General features: G+C 43.2%; 1 protein-coding gene across 4 annotated transcripts in view; it reads left to right on the top strand.

The window, feature by feature from the left end:
- BBS9 (Bardet-Biedl syndrome 9) overlaps positions 1-18,700 on the top strand; it is a 594,435-nt gene that overhangs the window by 238,030 nt on the left and 337,705 nt on the right. For all 4 annotated transcript variants that reach the window (XM_077269285.1, XM_077269283.1, XM_077269284.1 and 1 more), the window contains one exon: positions 10,431-10,612. In XM_077269285.1, the coding sequence (XP_077125400.1) occupies positions 10,431-10,612 (182 nt within the window). The remainder of the gene's footprint in view (positions 1-10,430; positions 10,613-18,700) is intronic.

The raw sequence follows: 18,700 nt of genomic DNA, 5'->3' as shown, positions 1-18,700 counted from the left end.
AATTCTGGCAATAGGAAGGAGCGGAAAAAACGAAGGCGCAAAAACGGAAAATCGCAAGGTTGTGACGGGTTAAAGGTTGCTCTGGGGAATACTCTGACACACTGAATGCACTTGGGCTCATGGAACTGAATCTTTCTTTCCATTTGTGCGCTTTCCAAATGGGTCATAAAAACGGAAATACAAACAGGCAGACATATGAACACAGCCTTACACAAAGATGTACCTATACACTATATGGGGTGTGTTTGAATATTTTTATATACTGTATTTCTAGCATAATTCAATATAGCTACATTGTAACCCAGTAGTAAAAGCATGCCCCATGGGTGCTATAAGCATAGACGGGCTGTATTTCATTTTCACATTAATCTGTGAAGAAATCTATTTCTTTCAGGAATAGGTGTTTGAGTAGGATTTGGATGATAAACATTTCGCATTGATAGTCACTTTCTCTACATCTCGTATAACATACAGAAGCATAATATTTCTTCAATTTTCCACAATAGGCTTATTCAGATGAGTGAAGTGCACTTTAATGGCTCCCAAGTTCCTCTCTAGCATTGCCTAAATCTCATCACCCTCCAAGAGTAGCCTATTTTCTGGAGTATTTTATGCACTCCATGTTCACGGATCACTTAACCCCTTTTCTGTGTCCTTCAGTATACTCTTTATGGTGGTATTATTTGACATTAAAGAGTTAGTCTGTCAACAGCCGTTAAATGAGGTTTTTGTTCCGGCTGAGTAGAACTTTGCTGTGGATTTTCAGTGATTGCCAACTCTTCTCGCTTCATGACATCCCATGCAAAATCCTGCCAAAAATTGTCTGGAAATTCTTCCGTAAGGCTATATTATTAAGCTTTGTATAGGACAATTAAATAAATGAAACATTCTAGATTAATTAAAGCATTGAATCTTCTTTACATTTTTACATCAATGTCCACTGGTAAAGTTATCTATTTTTATGCTCTTGTCCTGAATAGCACTAACCAATTTATTGTGCATAATGCTTTTTAACCTCATCTTTTCCACTGCGCACTGCCATTTGTTCAAAGATTCCAAACACTTTATGGTCCAGTTAGTTTTAGTGAGGATACTGCACTTTTATTTTGCATTTTCCAATGAAATGTGCACTAAAATATTTTAAATTTGAAAGTAGGAAAAATGAACTGTTGCAGGTGAAGTTCAGGAAATACTAATGTGTACATTGGTTATTTTATGTATTCTTCACCCTTCCACCCCCTTAAATTTCATCTCTCTGTTGTGGAGATATTCGAAATAAAAGTATTTAGCACAGGGGTCCCCAACCTGTAGCTCGGGAGCCACATGTGGCTCGCGGTCCCATGCATTGTGGCTCGTGGCTGTCTGCCAGCTTGGTGCATTAGCTCCAGATTTAGTAAACTGGTATGAAGAGCACATCTCAAAATGGTGAATTTTGTGAGTAGCCATGCACAGAAGAGCAGACACTTCTACTGGTCTTGGGGGTTTAGAGATAATTTACGGTAAGTATGGTACACTGGAGACAGGATGATACTACCGGTCAGAGGAGGTGCTTGAAGATGGATGTGACTGTGTTGGGAGTGCGTGATGGGAGAATGCTGAATGTGGTGGGAACCCCTGGATCTTGGTATATTGCTTTGGGGTGATTTGTGTGGAAAAGCTTTAGTTATCATTGCAGCCATAATGGGGGCTTTGGTTGCCACAACTGTGAGGGGGGACAGGAGCTGGATGTGGCTCGCGACCCTCTTGCAGAGCTGAATGTGGCTCTCATGGTCAGAAAGGTTGGGGATCACTGATTTAGCACATAATGAGTTAATTTTTTTAAGTCCAAGTGTGTGTTAACAGACAGTTTTCACTGGGGGCGTGTCCTCCTTTTCCATGGATGATGCTGACCAATCAAAAGCAGGCAGCAACACTCAAAGGAAAGAAGGCCTCTGAATAGCTTGGTGCAGGTTTCTCAGTGTGTGAGACATAATGATGCAGCCCGGATCTCCTGGTCTAACCTCCTGCATGAGTCAGTATGGGGGGAGGGGCAGTGCAGCTTAGTTTAGCTGTGAAGTACATTCCTCCAGTGAAAACTATCTTGATAACACCCACTTGGACTAACACCAAGTTAACTCATTATGTGATTTAACTAAAAAAAGGTGTAGGGTATGTGCACATGTTAAGTATTTGCTGCATTTTTGCCTCAAAAAACAAAGGATTTCCTAGTGCCAGCAAAGTGAATGAGATTCCGGAAGTCTCGTGCACACGTTACTTATTTTTTCCTTACGGATTTGAAGCAGTTTCATATTTGCAGCATGTCAATTCTGTTACCATTTTTGCAGCGTTTTTCACCAGTTCTAATGATTGGGGAAAAATACCATCACAAAATCATGCAAAAATATACAGTACAAATGTGCACATTTGATGCAGCATTTTTCCTACCAACACATAGTATTTACTTAGATTTTTCTGCCGGAAATACTGATCATGTGCACATGCCCTCATTCCACTCTGCAACCCTGTGTCCAGTTCAACATGAAAAATGTGGTGCAAGGTCATTTTTAATCCTGAGGAAGGGATCGGTACAGCCCCAACGGCTTAGCTGAATTACAGAAAACAAACCTTTGGAAATTGAAGTAAAGACTCCATCATCATTTCCTGAGGAGCGCTGGCAATAATCCATTTTTCTTTCCATTAAGGTTTTTCTATTGGATCCTGGACCACTATGAACCTGGGATTGGACATTTGGCTCCAGCTTCTAGCACAACTATTTCAGATCAGCATAAACTTATCTTTTAATGTCCGGACTATCCTACAGTGCGATCGTCTCTGTCTTTCTTTTTCACCTCCAGATGTAGTCCTTACAAATACCTTATCATTTGGACTCTACGTATATTTTTAAAAGGGAAATAACAGATGATCTTACCCATTCAGTGGGTCATTTTTCCTTCTGTATTACAACAAAAATAAAACTAGAAAGTATCTTGTTTTTTTCTCAGAATATAGCAAAAAAAAAGTATGTGTGATACTTAAAAATGTCCTGTCATCTGCTGTGGTGCATACATTTGAATATATGGCTACCACATTAGTGCCAATAATAATAAAAGTAAGGACTTGTGCAGATGGCTGCATTATCGGGCCGAGTGCGATCCGACAAAACATAGGATCGGACCAATGTTAGTCTACATGGGGCCGTGCACATGTCTGAATTTTTTCTCGGATAGAGTCTCTTTGAGGAAAAAATTGCTGCATATTCGAGTTTGATCCAATATTCAGATCGCACTTGGCCATGCCAGTCAATGAGTCTGTGGAAAACTTCACACTGCACTCTGATGACATCTTAGTATGATCTGATATTTGCGCACTGACACGATGAACAAGATGGAGATATTTCTATTCTCTATCTTCTCATACTCTGAGAGAATAGGATCACATTATGCTCAGTCTGATGAGGGTGTCATATGCATAATTGGCCAGATTCTCGTGGATGAGAAAATCTATGGCGGTCTGCACCTGCCCTATCACCGTGTTCCCCACAAACAGTATGGCTTACATTGCCAGCATAGCTGTGCTATCCTACCACACAGAAAAGTACAGTTACATACAAGTAAGCCAATAAACAGTCCTGGGCAAAGCTGTGATGTGCACAATGAGCAGTCAGTCTGAGACTGCTCACCTTTATAGGGAACCTAATAGCTGACCCATGCTGCCCTTGGCTACGGGAAGCACCCTGTGGGGTTTCAGAGACAAAAAATAGAAAAGCTACCGGGGACCAAGTCGAATGGGAGACTAGTTGGAAAAGTAGGTCCCTGGCAACTTGTCCCCATCTGCTGTCTGACTCGCAGGTCTGTTCCTGCACGTGCATGTAGGGAGAGTCCAGTCACTCAAGGGGAATGGGAGTAGAGGACGCAGCGGGGACCGGCCTTTTTGACTACTCGCCTGTGTGGCTCGGTCCCTGGCAGCTATTATAGTATGTTCCTCTCTGTAGTGCTGCAGAATTTCAGAGTCAAACCTTCCTGGCTGAAATGATACAGCCGACGTGTGATACATTCTGCCCGATCCACAGGCAGCATATATCAGCTGTCAGATTCTCTTTACATAACAAACGCCATGCTACAGTATATTGTACTGACGCTCTATGCCAGTATATACTAAGGCTCTGTCATTAGTATTGTAGCCCTTATAAATTAGTCCTGAGTAAGCAAATGAAAGGATGTGCTTTAGATCATTTTATTATTATTCTGCTTGTGAGGTGAGAGTTGTTATCTCTTTTCAGCGTTTTTGTGTTACAAGCTACATTTCCACTTTCTCTTCTTTCACAGCAAGTGAACCTTCTAACCTTTGCAAAAGCAAGCTACTAGTGATAATCTGAAATGCAACTCTCTGGGATTCTCTCAGGCTTGAATAACAATACAAAAAGAACCTGAGCCAACCTCTAACCTGTGCAATATGAACTGCTAACACCTACAAGGATAAGTGTATTGTCATCAGATAGCTCTTTAAAAGCTTTTGTTCCATTTCTTGGCTACACACTAATCCGTACATAGAGCACTACTTTCTTGAACTGGTGGCAATTGATGCCATTGAAAGAGTCTTTTTTTAAGAAGTAATTGTCACTGAAAACACTCTGCTGCACTGCAAAAGTAGAAATGAAATGTCTTGTAGGCTAACTGTAAAATATACCAAACTTTCCTGTATTTGTGATATACTTCCATTGTGTGAGATGAGATGATGGCTGTCAGTTGTGGTGCTGAAGTGTCCCGCTAATGAGGTTGCAAGTGCAGTTGGTGTAAACTGAGGCGGGGCAAAAGCATCAGTCTTCTTCTTTACTTCTCACCCATCACCACCCTCGTCTCCTTTATTGACAGCTTTGTAATATCAGGCATTAGGTGTGTGGGGAGCGGAAGAAGGAGACTGGTGCACTTGGTGTACATCGGTCAGGCCCCAATGTTCCTGTTCTTGCTTAGTGCATGGGTAGTATTTTTAAGGTGCATAATATGTGTGCTTATCAATCCGATGTCTTACCTTCTGTTCTGTTTCCCTTCACTTCTTGGCACACATGATTAGGCCGAGAGATTGTGATAACATTTTCTACACTCATCCCATCTCCCCTGTCAAATTGTGTTAATTTTGATATCAAACCTCTCTGTGAAAAATGGTAGTGTATGTAAAGTAAAAAATAGACACTCGCGCACACACACGCACACTCACACACACAACTTTCCTTTCAGAATCAACATTTCCTTTGGGATATTAAATTACAAAATACTCCCACAAATGTGGGCTATTGATTGCAAACAAGATTTGTTTTTTTGCACTCCAAAAAAGTAATTTGCCTAACAAATTAGTTTAATACTGTGTTGAAAAAATGACTACACCCCAATGAAAGTCTTAGGTACAAAGCTAAAGTTTAGACTACAAAGTTCTACTTAGCAGGAATTCAACAACAGATGAGTTTAATTATTCATTTAACAGGTTTTTCAGCAGTTGACTATAAAAGGAAAACTTAACAAAGAAAACCTCTTCCCATTTTGTTCTCTCAGCAATGGAACCACATGGAAAAGAAATGTCATCTGAGAAAAAAATAATTTCTTTAAACCAGAATTGTGAAGTCTAAATGAAGATCTGCAAAGCTTTACATATCAGTCAAAACACTGTAGCAAAGTTATACAAATATTTAAAAATAGATGGAACTGCAACCACTGCAAGAGACGTCCAGGCCGACTATAGAAGGAAACATCTAAACGAGCATTTTCTGCTGAGAAGAGTTGAAGAAAATCGACATGCAAGTTCATTGCAGTTAGCTAAAGACATAGAAAGCCAACTTGGGATGAATGTTTCCCATAATACAATTAGGTACACACTACAAAGCAATTAAGGAAGCCTCTCCTAAAGTCCATGCTCAAGGAAGCCCGCCTGCAATTGGCCAGGTCCAATGCTGAAAAATATGAAAAATCCCACTACGCTATAACATTGGGTTCAAGTGGGAAAGAGCTCACTACCAAAAACATATAATAACAGAGTCCTTGGCTGCACTTTCGGCGCCTGTCAAGAGATGGACTAAAACTCCCTCTCATTTTTACCCAGTTTTGTAATGTAGTATTTTTTGCAAATTTACTCATTTAATCTTTTGGGAATGAAGGACTGATCCATAAAAACTACATCAGTTTCATTATGATTTTGTTGGCATTGATGCCATAACACAATGTCTTTGTCTTTACTGGGTCTCTATACTCTGGAGTAATAAAAATAAATGGCGTCACAAACATGAGTGATACAAAGAAAATTGAATGGGCCTACAGTGAAACATGGTGGTGACAGTGTCCTTATGTAGGGCTGCATGACTGCTGCTGGTGTCAGGGAGCTACATTTCATTGTTGGTATAATAAATATAATAAGTTCACAGATGTACTGCTCTATATTGAAAGATGACACTATCATCTATCCATACCTTCTGTAGATGTGCAATTTTCCAACATGACAATGATCCTGAACACATCTAAGGCCACTGTTGCATTTCTGAAGAACTGTGTGAAAATGATTCAAAGGCTAAGTGTCACCTGATTGGAACCCAATTGAACACCTAAGGGGAATTCTGACAAGACAAGTTGAGCATCACTCTCCATCCAGCATCCAGACTCTTAAAAGAATAGAAAAAGTTGAATGTTACAATAAGTTACCAGCATGGTCATTGTATGCCTAGAAGACTTAGTGTTATCCTTAAAACCATGGAGATCATGCAAAATACTAGATGTAGTTGTTTTTGATGTGGGTGTACTCATTTTTTCATTCACTAATTTGACTAAAACTGAAGATTTTGTAATAAAAATTAGATTATTAACCTCAATTTAATGTTATGGGTTAAACTGTTATGTTATACTGTATAGAACCTGGTCTCCACCAGTGCTGTCTTATCCCACAAGGCTGCTGCATCTTGTGGTTTACCTGCAGTGGTCACGTGGAATGAGACATCAGCGACAGAGGTGGGATCGCACAGAGACCAGAAGGGGGCCGAGTAATAGAGCCAGCAGGGTAAGTTTTGTTGCAAGTAATGAGCAACATAATCTGCCTTCATCTAGAACTTGTTGTTTTCTTTTCCCCATTGAACTAAGTGGGGAAAATCCAGAACCGATATAAGAATTTACATGTTGCAGACTTAAAATCCAAACTCCATGTCTATTTACCAGCCAATATTTTCTTGCGTAGCTTTGATGAGAACTGTTCTAATGTACGGTAATCTACTTTACTGCCCTTGCGGAAATCCAGATAAGCGATCCGCAGCTTTTCAGCTACGTGAGACTGCCAATATCGCGGCAGTCTGAAACTGGCTTTAGCCTGTATGTCCTAAAGTGTTAATATATAACATACTCCTAACATATAGTGTTCTTCATTAGAATTGGTTATGCCAAACTACCTCTATGTCTATAATTGTATTTATAACAATGATATAAATATATAACTGTATAAATTGTCATATGACAAATGGATTTCTGCAGGCTATAAACGTGTCACACTAAGGGATTGTATTGCGTTAGACAACTAAATGATCCGTTGTAAAAGTCTTTTGTGAGGGTAATTGGATTTGCAGGTGACATTGCGCTGCTGTGTGCCAAAAGTAGTAATCGCTTTTGCAGAAACTCAGTACTAGATTTCAGGCTCACCGTAAATTAAGCCTTATAAGATAAGATAGAGACTTGGAACCTCATGTTTTTCCATTCTTCTGAATGGAAATATATTTTTAGTAAATTCCATTTAATGAGAAGTGTGGCTGCATTGCGGTGCTCATTAGCTCGGGTGCGCCGTGTATTCATTTCATGGAATCCTCCAGCAATGGTTTGTACAGTGCGATTCCTTACAGATCAGTCCCCAAAGCGTCGAGGTGTTTTGGCTATTTTTATTCAGGCATTTTCATTGGGTCTGTGTTATTGTAACCGGAGATACATCATTAGGGATTTATTTTTGCCATTATATAAAGATGACAAGGATAAAAATATAATCCTAAAAAGCTTGGCAGCACCAACAAATAAAGAGGGAGCGAGAGAACACTTAATTACATAAATCATTAAGCATAACTTAATATCAGTATAATTAGAAAAAGTTATAATTGATAAAACTGCTATTTGTGGGGTACAAATAATTGTTTGCTTTATTTTTAGTACTTCTTAAGTGAATGGGGAAAATATTAGTTGAGAAAGTTATTTCCTGCCATGTTAAATGCTGTTTAAATAATGTGTTAATTTTTTTCAGTGGTTTGTTTTACACATGTAATGCCATATATCTATTTTTTATATTTTTAATGAAACAAGATCTTTTTTTTTTTTTTGGAGCGGATCGCCTCCTTATATTTACTTGATGTATTAGTATGTAAACCATTGATATCATTTTATTTCTTTTTCTCGATCTGTGCCCTTTTATCTACAAGCAAAGCCCGATCCCCAGCGCGTGAGCAGAGTCAGTATTGTGCGGTCTGTGCGCCGTCAGGCAGGAGCTGGGTGCTCGTGTCTCCTGGGCTGCGCACATCTCGGGACAGTTGTTCGAGCGGTCGGTGAGGTTCTCAGAACCCCAACTCTTACCGATCTGCTTGCAACTAAAAGGGCACACATATATGAGAAAAGATATCCAAGATACTGACTGTACATTTTTTTGCTAACTTTAAATTGTAATGCTTTTAATTCAACCTTTTTTCCTCCTAGAGGGTTACACGCTTTCATCATTTACATATTACTTTGGAATGTGTCAGCTTTCAAAACATTATTGATTCCCAGGGCAAAACTGAGCTGCACACTATTTGGCCTTGCTGCCGGCAGGTCTTCCTCTTAGGCCATGTTCACACTTCGCGTTTTTTACCGCGGAACCGCCGTGATTTTGATGCTGCGGGTCCGCAGCAGTTTCCATAGCGTTTACATTAACATGTAAACCCTATGGAAACCGCAAACCGCAGTGCACATGCTGCGGGAAAAACCGCGCAGAAACGCAGCGGTTTACAACCCGCAGCATGTCACTTCTTTGTGCAGAATCGCAGCGATTCTGCACACATAGGAATGCATTGAACCGCTAACTTCCCGCATGGGGCTGTGCCCACGATGCGGGAAGTAAGCGGATAATGTGCAGATGGTACCCGGGGTGGAGGAGAGGAGACTCTCCTCCAGGCCCTGGGAAGCATAAATAGTGTAAAAAAAAAGAATTAAAATAAAAAATGATGTTATACTCACCTCTCAGTGCTGCACGCGGCCGTCCCCGGTCTCAGTTGCTGTGCGGAACAGGACCTGCGGTGACGTCACGGTCACATGACCGTGATGACGCCGTGGTCACATGACCGTGACGTCACAAAGGTCCTTCTCGGCACAGCATCTTTGGAACCAGACCGCCGAGTGCAGCGCCGAGGAGATCGCGACGTCAGAGGGTGAGTATATAACCATTTTTTATTATTTTTAACATTACTATTGTTGCTGCATATGCAGCATCAATAGTATAGGCGGAAACCCGCAGCGGAAACCGCGGAACAAACCGCGATAAATCTGCAGGGATAACCGCAGCGGGTTTGCCCTGCAGATTTATCAAATCCGCTGCGGGAGAACCCGCAGAGCACACCGCAAAGTGTGCACATAGCCTTAGGCAGCTGCTTCTAGTAAACTGGGGGGCCCATGGCTTCCGTAGCAAAGCGTCCTCTCCCTTTCCCCGCCATGGTCGCATTGCTGAGTGCAGATTGCTGTACAGATAGAGCCTCCTCCATCATTCAGGCATTAGATTGCACAGTCGCCATTTATCATACAGCTTTCTGTGGAACCATAGAATAGAGGTTCTTCTGCTTTTTCATATTGGGAAGATGTGGTTTAACCACCTTCAACAATCCATAGCACCCCTCCAGTAATACATAACAATAGTGAGGCCTTTCTTTGCCTCTCTAAATGTATTCTTAATTAGATTATGTCACAAAGTTTTTGCTATGTATTCTGATAGCAGTACAATGTATAGAAAGAAACCCTGATTCCAGTAATGTTTCACTTACCAGGCTTCTTGCTGTGGTTTTAAGAAAATCACTGTTTTATCAGGAGAAGATTAGCACTAGAGAACTAATAAGCCCACTGCCAGGTTTCCTACATATTCATTAGCTCTGTATAACTCTGGCCTCACCACTGATTAGCAGCTTTCTGTCTATGCACAGTGTACACAGAAACCTGCCAATCAGTGGTGTGGGTGGGGTTATACAGCGTTAAGCATTCAGAGAGCTACTAGATCTATAGCAGATTTAATCAAAACTAGAGTAAGCAGCCGCAGTCTCATAAGTGACACATCACTGGAATCACTGCTTTTTTGGTGGTGTATCATAAACCTGCTGGAAGATTCTCTTTATCAGATTTTCCTGACCTTAACATAATGTTTAGTGGTATAAATGTGCATCTTGCAAGATTCTACTGCACAGTAAGTTCTTATTTTTTTTCCCTCAGAGACATGAAAGGAATCATAGTCACCCTAAGTGACAATGGTCATTTACAATGCTCCTACTTTGGAACAGATCCGTCTCTTTTCCAAGCCCCTAAAGTGGAATCCAGGGACGTAAATTATGAAGAGCTGGATACTGAAATGAAAGAACTTCAGAGAATCATCAAAAAAGCTACAAAAACACAAGGTCAGCAAATTTACTACATTCGAAATAAGGTCTCAAAAGTGAATGCAAAAGTTTACCTTAGCAACCAATTAGATTATTTGTATTGGTTTTGCAACTGCACTAGAAAAATACCGACTGCTTCCCATAGGTAACTGCCCTACCTTTTGGCTGAACACACGTAAAGAGAATCTGTCATTAGTAACAACCCTCCAAAGCCGTCTATATATAGCTGAGCTGCTAAGGTGTATCGGCCGGACATTGATCTCCCTGAGAATCTGCCCACAGAGCTTATTTTAATGAAAGGGGGCATTACCAGTGTGAGACATGTGATGCCTGACAGTGAAAATCATTCTTAGCAGAACTGATCTTTGTCTCATTACAAACACATTTGCAGCTGCAGCTCTCCTCTCACAGGTCTGTCAGCTTTGCTTCAGATTTGTGTCTGATTGCAATTAACATTTTTTCAACTTCCATCTCACAGATAGCCAGTATGGGGAAAGGGGCACTTTACAAATACATCTGCCACTGTACTTTTCCCCACACTGCGTGCTTTCAGCTCTGTTGAACTGCCCCTTCCCCTGTACTGGCTGTGTGAGAGGAAAGCTAAAGAAGTGTTCATTATAACTCTGCAGCTAATCTGACAGCTTAAGAGGAGAGCTGCAGCTGCAAATGTGTTTTTAAAGGGGTTGTCCACTACTTTCAAATAACCCCCCAATGTATCCCCCCGGGGCCCCTAATGAATTTTGTAAATACTTTATGTTGCCGTTTTCGCCTGTGAGCGGCGCTATGCCGGCGGCTGAGTCCGGGTCACATGACCCCCAGGCTGCAGCCACCGCTAATTTCTGCCGACGTCACATCAATTTCCAGACTCTGGAAACTGATGTGACGTCATCAGTAGGAGTGACCCAGCCTGCACAGACAGCGGTCACTCAAGAGTGACTGGGCTGTGGGTGGTGCTGGGGGCTGCATGCGGGGCTGTGCTGGGATGTGCGGGTGGGGTTAGGCTGGGATGGGACACCATGCAACATGTGACGTGCAACATGCGACATGTAACGTATGACATGTGACGTGCATCATGTGACGTGCGACAAGCAACATGTGAGGTGCAACATACGACGTGCAACATGCAACATGCGACGTGCAACATGCGACATGCAACATATGACATGTGACGTGCAACATGCAACATAAGACGTGCAACATACGACATGCAACATGTGACGTGCAACATATGACGTGCGGCATACGACATGCATGTGCGACATGCAACATGCGACACGCAACGTGCAGCATGTGACGTACAACATGTGACATGCAACATATGACTTGCGACATGCAACGTGCGACATGCAACATACGACTTGTGACGTGCAACATGCGACATGCAACATGCGACATGCAACATACACCATGCAACATACAATACATACATACAGTACATTCAACATACATATAGACATACAGTACATACATATAGACATACAGTACATATAACAGAGTACATACTCACCATCACCTTGTCACCTTGATCCCCGAAGCCAGTGTCACCTGTAAAAAATATTGAAATAATAAACAAACAATATACTCCCTGATCCGCAGATATCCAATTAAAACGAGTGTCCCACGACGATCTCCTGTGGAGAGCAGCAGCATCAGCTGCTCTCCAGGAATACAATGATGGAAGGTATCCTTCCGCACTGTATTCCCCACAATGTATTCCTACGCCCCTGTGAGAAAATAGTCCCTAGTCTCACTTCTGGCACTGCTGTGTGGGAAACTTCCCTCACAGCTTTGCCATAAAGTGAGACCCTGAACTGAGATAACCTCTTTAGTGATGTACTGCAGGATCATTGTCTCCTGTCAGTGTGTCACTGAAGGTCTATAGATCAGTGACATCACCCGATGTCACTGTTCTCTAGGGGAGATCGTCGTGGGACACTTGTTATTAATTGGACTACGGCGGACAGGTAGTATACGGTTTATTATTTTTAATTTTTTGCAGGCGATCGAGTATGGTAAGTATGGTGAAATTAAGAATATTAAAATACTTTTTTCTGGCTGTGTCTTTATTTTTTTTTTTAACTCTTTCACTACTCTAGGATTAATAATGGATAGGCGTCTTATTGACTCCTCTCCAGGGCCGTATTTAGAGTTTCTGCTGCCCTAGGCACTTTTAGCGCTGCCCCCCCATTGGTGAGTATGACACTATCGGCAGTGACTTTGGCAAGAATCGCTGTTGTGAAAATAGCCTTTTGCAGCAGATCGGGCAGTTTTTTTGCATCTGCCACGTAACGGATCACTTACAACGGATCACTTACGGCAACACTGCGCTTGGCTTCATTCATTCCCTATGGGATTTGTGGCACTTGCTGTGATCTGGCAAATGCGGTACCATACCTCCCAACTCTTGAAGGGAAAGAGGTATAAAGGTTGCGGCAAATTTTAGGCCACACCTCTGACCACACCCATTTCACAACTAGTCACACCCATATCCAAGTCCCAACCACACCCATTTAGCACTGCTGATCACAACTGTTTCATATACAATAATTATAACCAAAAAAATATGGCCACACATGATGCTCCATACTGTATAATGGCCGCACATGATGCTCCATACTGTATAATGACCGCACATGGTGCTCCATACACTGTATAATGACCGCACATGATGCTCCATACACTGTATAATGACCGCACATGATGCTCCATACACTGTATAATGACCGCACATGATGCTCCATACACTGTATAATGACCGCACATGATGCTCCATACACTGTATAATGACCGCACATGATGCTCCATACACTGTATAATGACCGCACATGATGCTCCATACTGTATAATGACCGCACATGATGCTCCATACTGTATAATGACCGCACATGATGCTCCATACTGTATAATGGCCGCACATGATGCTCCATACTGTATAATGGCCGCACATGATGCTCCATACTGTATAATGGCCGCACATGATGCTCCATACACTGTATAATGACCGCACATGATGCTCCATACACTGTATAATGACCGCACATGATGCTCCATACACTGTATAATGACCGCACATGATGCTCCATACACTGTATAATGACCGCACATGATGCTCCATACTGTATAATGACCGCACATGATGCTCCATACTGTATAATGACCGCACATGATGCTCCATACTGTATAATGACCCCACATGATGCTCCATACTGTATAATGACCCCACATGATGCTCCATACTGTATAATGACCCCATATGATGCTCAATAGTGTATAATGCCGCCCTCCCATCCCATATGCATGGCTCATATCCCCCCCATGTATGCATGGCTCATAATTCCCCCCCCCCGTATGCATGGCTCATATCCCCATATGCATGGCTCATAATTCCCCCCCACCTCCTGTATGCATGGCTCATAATTCCCCCCTGTATGCATGGCTGATATCCACCCCCCCGTATGCATGCCCCATATCCCCCTATGCATGGCTCATAATTCCCCCCCCTGTATGCATGGCTCATATCCGCCCCCCTGGCTGTATGCATGGCTCATAACCCCCCCCACCTCTTGTATGCACGACTCATATTCCCCCTATGCATGGCTCATCACTCCCCCCTCCCCCCCCCATGCATGGCTCATCACTCCCCCCTCCCCCCCATGCATGGCTCATCACTCCCCCCTCCCCCCCATGCATGGCTCATCACTCCCCCCTCCCCCCCCATGCATGGCTCATCACTCCCCCCTCCCCCCCCATGCATGGCTCATCACTCCCCCCTCCTCCCCCCTCCCCATGCATGGCTCATCACTCCCCCCTCCTCCCCCCCCATGCATGGCTCATCACTCCCCCCTCCCCCCCATGCATGGCTCATCACTCCCCCCTCCCCATGCATGGCTCATCACTCCCCCCTCCTCCCCCCCCATGCATGGCTCATCACTCCCCCCTCCCCCCCCCATGCATGGCTCATCACTCCGCCCTCCGCTCCCCGCTCCTTCTCCCATGGCACGGGCGGCTTACCGTCCTCCTTCAATCCCCCCTGTCCTCTGTCCCTCATACTCACCTGTCAGCTGTCTCACACCAAGCGGGCGCGCCGACGGCGACATCCCTCCGGCTCTCTGTCCCGACTCCCGGCGCACAGGCGCAGGCTCGCAGCTCCTTCTTCCTGCGTGAGCGGTCACGTGATACCGCTTCATTAAGGCTCATGAATATGCGCATATTCATGAGCCTTAATGAGCGGTACCGGGGGGGGGGGTTGGGGCGGTCGGGAGGTGGGGAGAAAAAAAAAAAACCTTGCTCGCTTGCTCTGGTGCCGCCCCCCGCATCGTCCCCGCCCTAGGCACGTGCCCTCGGGTGCCTAGTGGCAAATACGGCCCTGCTCCTCTCCATTATTAACCGGGCTTAATGTCACCTTACAATAGCAAGGTGACATTAACCCCTTATTACCCCCTATCCCACCGCTACTCGGTAGTGGGAAGAGAGGGGCTAAGTGCCGGAATTGGCGCATCTCACAGATGGGCCATTTCTGGGGAGGATGGGGGCTTGTATTTGTAGCCGGGGGGGCAATATCCATGGCCCCTCTCTAGGCTATGAATATCAGCCCGCAGCTGTCTGCATAGCCTTTCTGGCTATAAAATATAGGAGGACCCCTATTTTACTTGCCAGTAAGGGCTACGCAGACAGCTGCGGGCTGATATTCATAGCCTGGGAGGGGCCATGGGTATAAACCCCTTCCCAGGCTACAAATATTGGCCCTGGCCGTTGGCTTTCCCCCTCTGGCGCAGAAAATTGCGCGGGAGCCCACGCCATTTTTTTTTTTTTTTTTTTTAATTAACTGAAACATATTGTTCATTAACCCCTTTCTGCCATCTGACGGAATAGTACGTCAGCTGGCAGTATCACCCGCTTTGAGGTGGGATTCGGCGGTGAACCCACTTCAAAGCCGCAACATGGCAGCTGTTTTCAATTAAAAAAATTTTTTACATGATCGCTAAACGGCGTAGCGAGAAAAAAATCAATTAATTAAAATGCAATAACGGACGATCAAAAGATCGTATCTGCACAAAAGTGGTATCACTAAAAGCGTCAGCTCGGCAAGCAAATAATTAGCCCTCACCCAACCCAATATCTCAGAAATTATAGACGCTATGGGTATCAGAAAATGGCACAATTATTTATTATTGTTTTTAGCAAAGTTTGGAATTTTTTTTCACCATTTAGATAAAAAAGAACCTAGACATGTTTGGTGTCTATGAACTCGTAATGACCTAGAGAATCATAATGTCAGGTCAGTTTTAGGCTGTGTGCACACGTTGCAGATTTGGGTGCAGAATTTTCTGCACAAAATCTGCATCTCCTGGCAGAAAACGCAGCTGCGTTTTTGATGTGTTTTTGCATGGTTTTGATTCAGTTTTTGATGCGTTTTTTTATGCAGTTTTTGGTGCGGTTTTTTTGCACGGTTTTGATGGCGTTTTTGATGCAATTTTTGTGCAGTTTTTGTGCAGTTTTGATGCAGTTTTTGATGCAGTTTTGATACATTTTTATGCAGTTTTTGTTGTCGTTTTGATGCATTTTTTATTCGTTTTTGGTGCGGTTTTTGCTCGGTTTTTATGCGTTTTTGTATGGGTTTCTCTATGCGTTTTTGAAAGCTAAATAAAGATGTATTATTGAACAATAAAAAAAAAGATTTGTGATGTCATCATTGTCCAACCTCCTCTTTTACATTTGTCCAACCCACACTCCATTACACACACAGATAGACAGATAGATGATAGATGAAATGGATAGACAGATCTACATATAGATAGATCTATAGATGCATACATCTATCTATTCAAATATCTATCTATAGATATATCTGGTTAGATATATCTATTAATAGATGTATGGATAGTGTAGGGTGCGTGTCCACTGTCCGGATTACATCCGGATTAGCTGCAGATTGGATGCTGCGTACTTGTAGTCCCATCGGATGATGCCTGCATACACACCCCCAAAGACCCCCCACACAGCCCCGCACACACCCTGACAGCCCTGCACACACACGAACAGTCCCGCACACACACCCGAACAGTCCCGCACACACACCCGAACAGTCCCGCACACACACCCGAACAGTCCCGCACGCACATATACGCACACAGTCACCGCCCACATTCCGCCCACACACTTCCCTCCTCCCGAACTGCAGCGTTTCTCGGACCCATATCCGCAGCAAAACTGCAGATCTTTTTTACATCTGCGGTTTTGCTGCGGATGTGCCCGACTCGGTGCAAGTCTAAGGGTGCAGAAACGCTGCAGTTCTGCACAAAAGAAGTGACATGCTGCGGAAAAGAAAGCTGCGTTTCGGTGCTGCTTTTTCTGCAGCATGTGCACAAGTCTGCGGCTCCCATAGACTTACATTGGTTGTGCACTACACTGCGGATTTGATGCAATCTTCAATCAAATCCGCAACGTGTGCACATAGCCTTATCATTTAGGGAACCTAGCAAAAAAGCCAAGCAAAAAACAAGTGTGGGATTGCACTTTTTTTGCAATTTCATCGCACTTTGAATTTTTTTCACATTTTCTGTTACACGACATGGTAAAACCAATGGTGTCGTTCAAAAGTAGAACTTGTCCCGCAAAAAATAAGCCCTCATATTGACGGAAAAATTAGGCTATGTGCACACGCTGCGGATTTTGCTGCGGATCCGCAGTTCAATGTAAACTTATGGGAAACGCAATCTGCAGTGCACATGCTGTGAAAAAAAATGCGCGGAAACGCAGTGGTATACATTCTGCAGCATGCCAATTCTTTGTGCAGAATCTCCGCAGCGGTTTTACACCTGCCCCAATAGAAAACCGCAGTGGAATCCGCACAAAAAACGCGGTAAATCCGCAGTAAATCCGCGATAAATCCTCAGGAAAAACGCATAGTTTTTGCCCTGCGGATTTATCAAATCCGCTGCAGAAAAATCTGCAGTGGACCATTCTATGTGTGCACATACCCTTATGGCTCTGGAAAGAAGGGGAGCGATAAACGAAAAAAGCTCCAGGGGTGAAGGGGTTTAGAAACATGGATATGGACATATCTATGGAAATAGATATAGATATATAGATCTATCTCTGTATCTATCTATCTATCTATCTGTAATGGAGTGTGGGTTGGACAAATGTAAAAGAGGAGGTTGGACAGAAATGACATCACAAATCTTTTTGAAGCTAGAGGGAGGGGTTTGGGTGTGTTTTGGAGTGGGTGTGCTAGGATCGGGCTTAGAGGCCAGTGCAATGCATCATGGAACTTGTAGTATTAGAGCACAATAAGTCAGGAGAAATGCAGTTGTCGATTAACCCCACGAGAGCTGGATCACTGAAGATGTGCTGCTACAGCATGATAAAAGGTAATATTGCTAAAATAAACACAGTGGATGTTTTCAGTGGCACATAATAGCAAGATTTATGAAAAAAAAAAAGTTATTGTAGTGGACAACTTCTTTAATGAGACAAAGTTTAGCTCTGCTGTACTGTGCTACTTATAGTCACACTCCTCTTTGCTGTCAGATTCTCAGGGAGATGAGTGTCCGGTCCATAGATCTTAACAGCTCATTTACATATAAGGAAAACATGGATCTCTCTGGAATAAGACGTCCGATGGCACATGTCAAGGTGTCCTTTTATTCAGCTTTCTATATTTGTCTTGTTTTACATATTTATCCTGTCTTTTCATTGTACTATGTATTTAAAAGGCAAAGGTAACATAGCGCAAGACATATCTAGGGCTAACTAACACCTGGTTTATAAATGTAGGGAATGCCTCTCTATAATATAACATACTGTATATTATCCAGCATAATATTAAAACCACCTGCCTAATGCTGTGTAGGGCCCCCTCCTGCTGCCAGAATTGCTCTGAACTGTAGAAGCATAGACTCCACAAGACGTCTGAAGGGGTTTTGTGGCATCTTGTACCAAGACATTAGCAGCAGATCCTGTCACATTACAATTGCAGTCCAAACTGCAGGCATCATGTTATGGAGCAGAAGATGCTGAGCGGATTGATATGTAGTTCTGTGGGAACAGATTCAGTGTAACTTGTGCTTTATGCAGTTATCTCTCTCTGGGGCTTTTCAGTCA

The sequence above is a fragment of the Ranitomeya variabilis genome, chromosome 6, assembly GCF_051348905.1.
Source record: "Ranitomeya variabilis isolate aRanVar5 chromosome 6, aRanVar5.hap1, whole genome shotgun sequence".
NCBI lineage: Eukaryota > Metazoa > Chordata > Amphibia > Anura > Dendrobatidae > Ranitomeya > Ranitomeya variabilis.
This window is presented reverse-complemented; position numbering and strand designations above follow the sequence as displayed.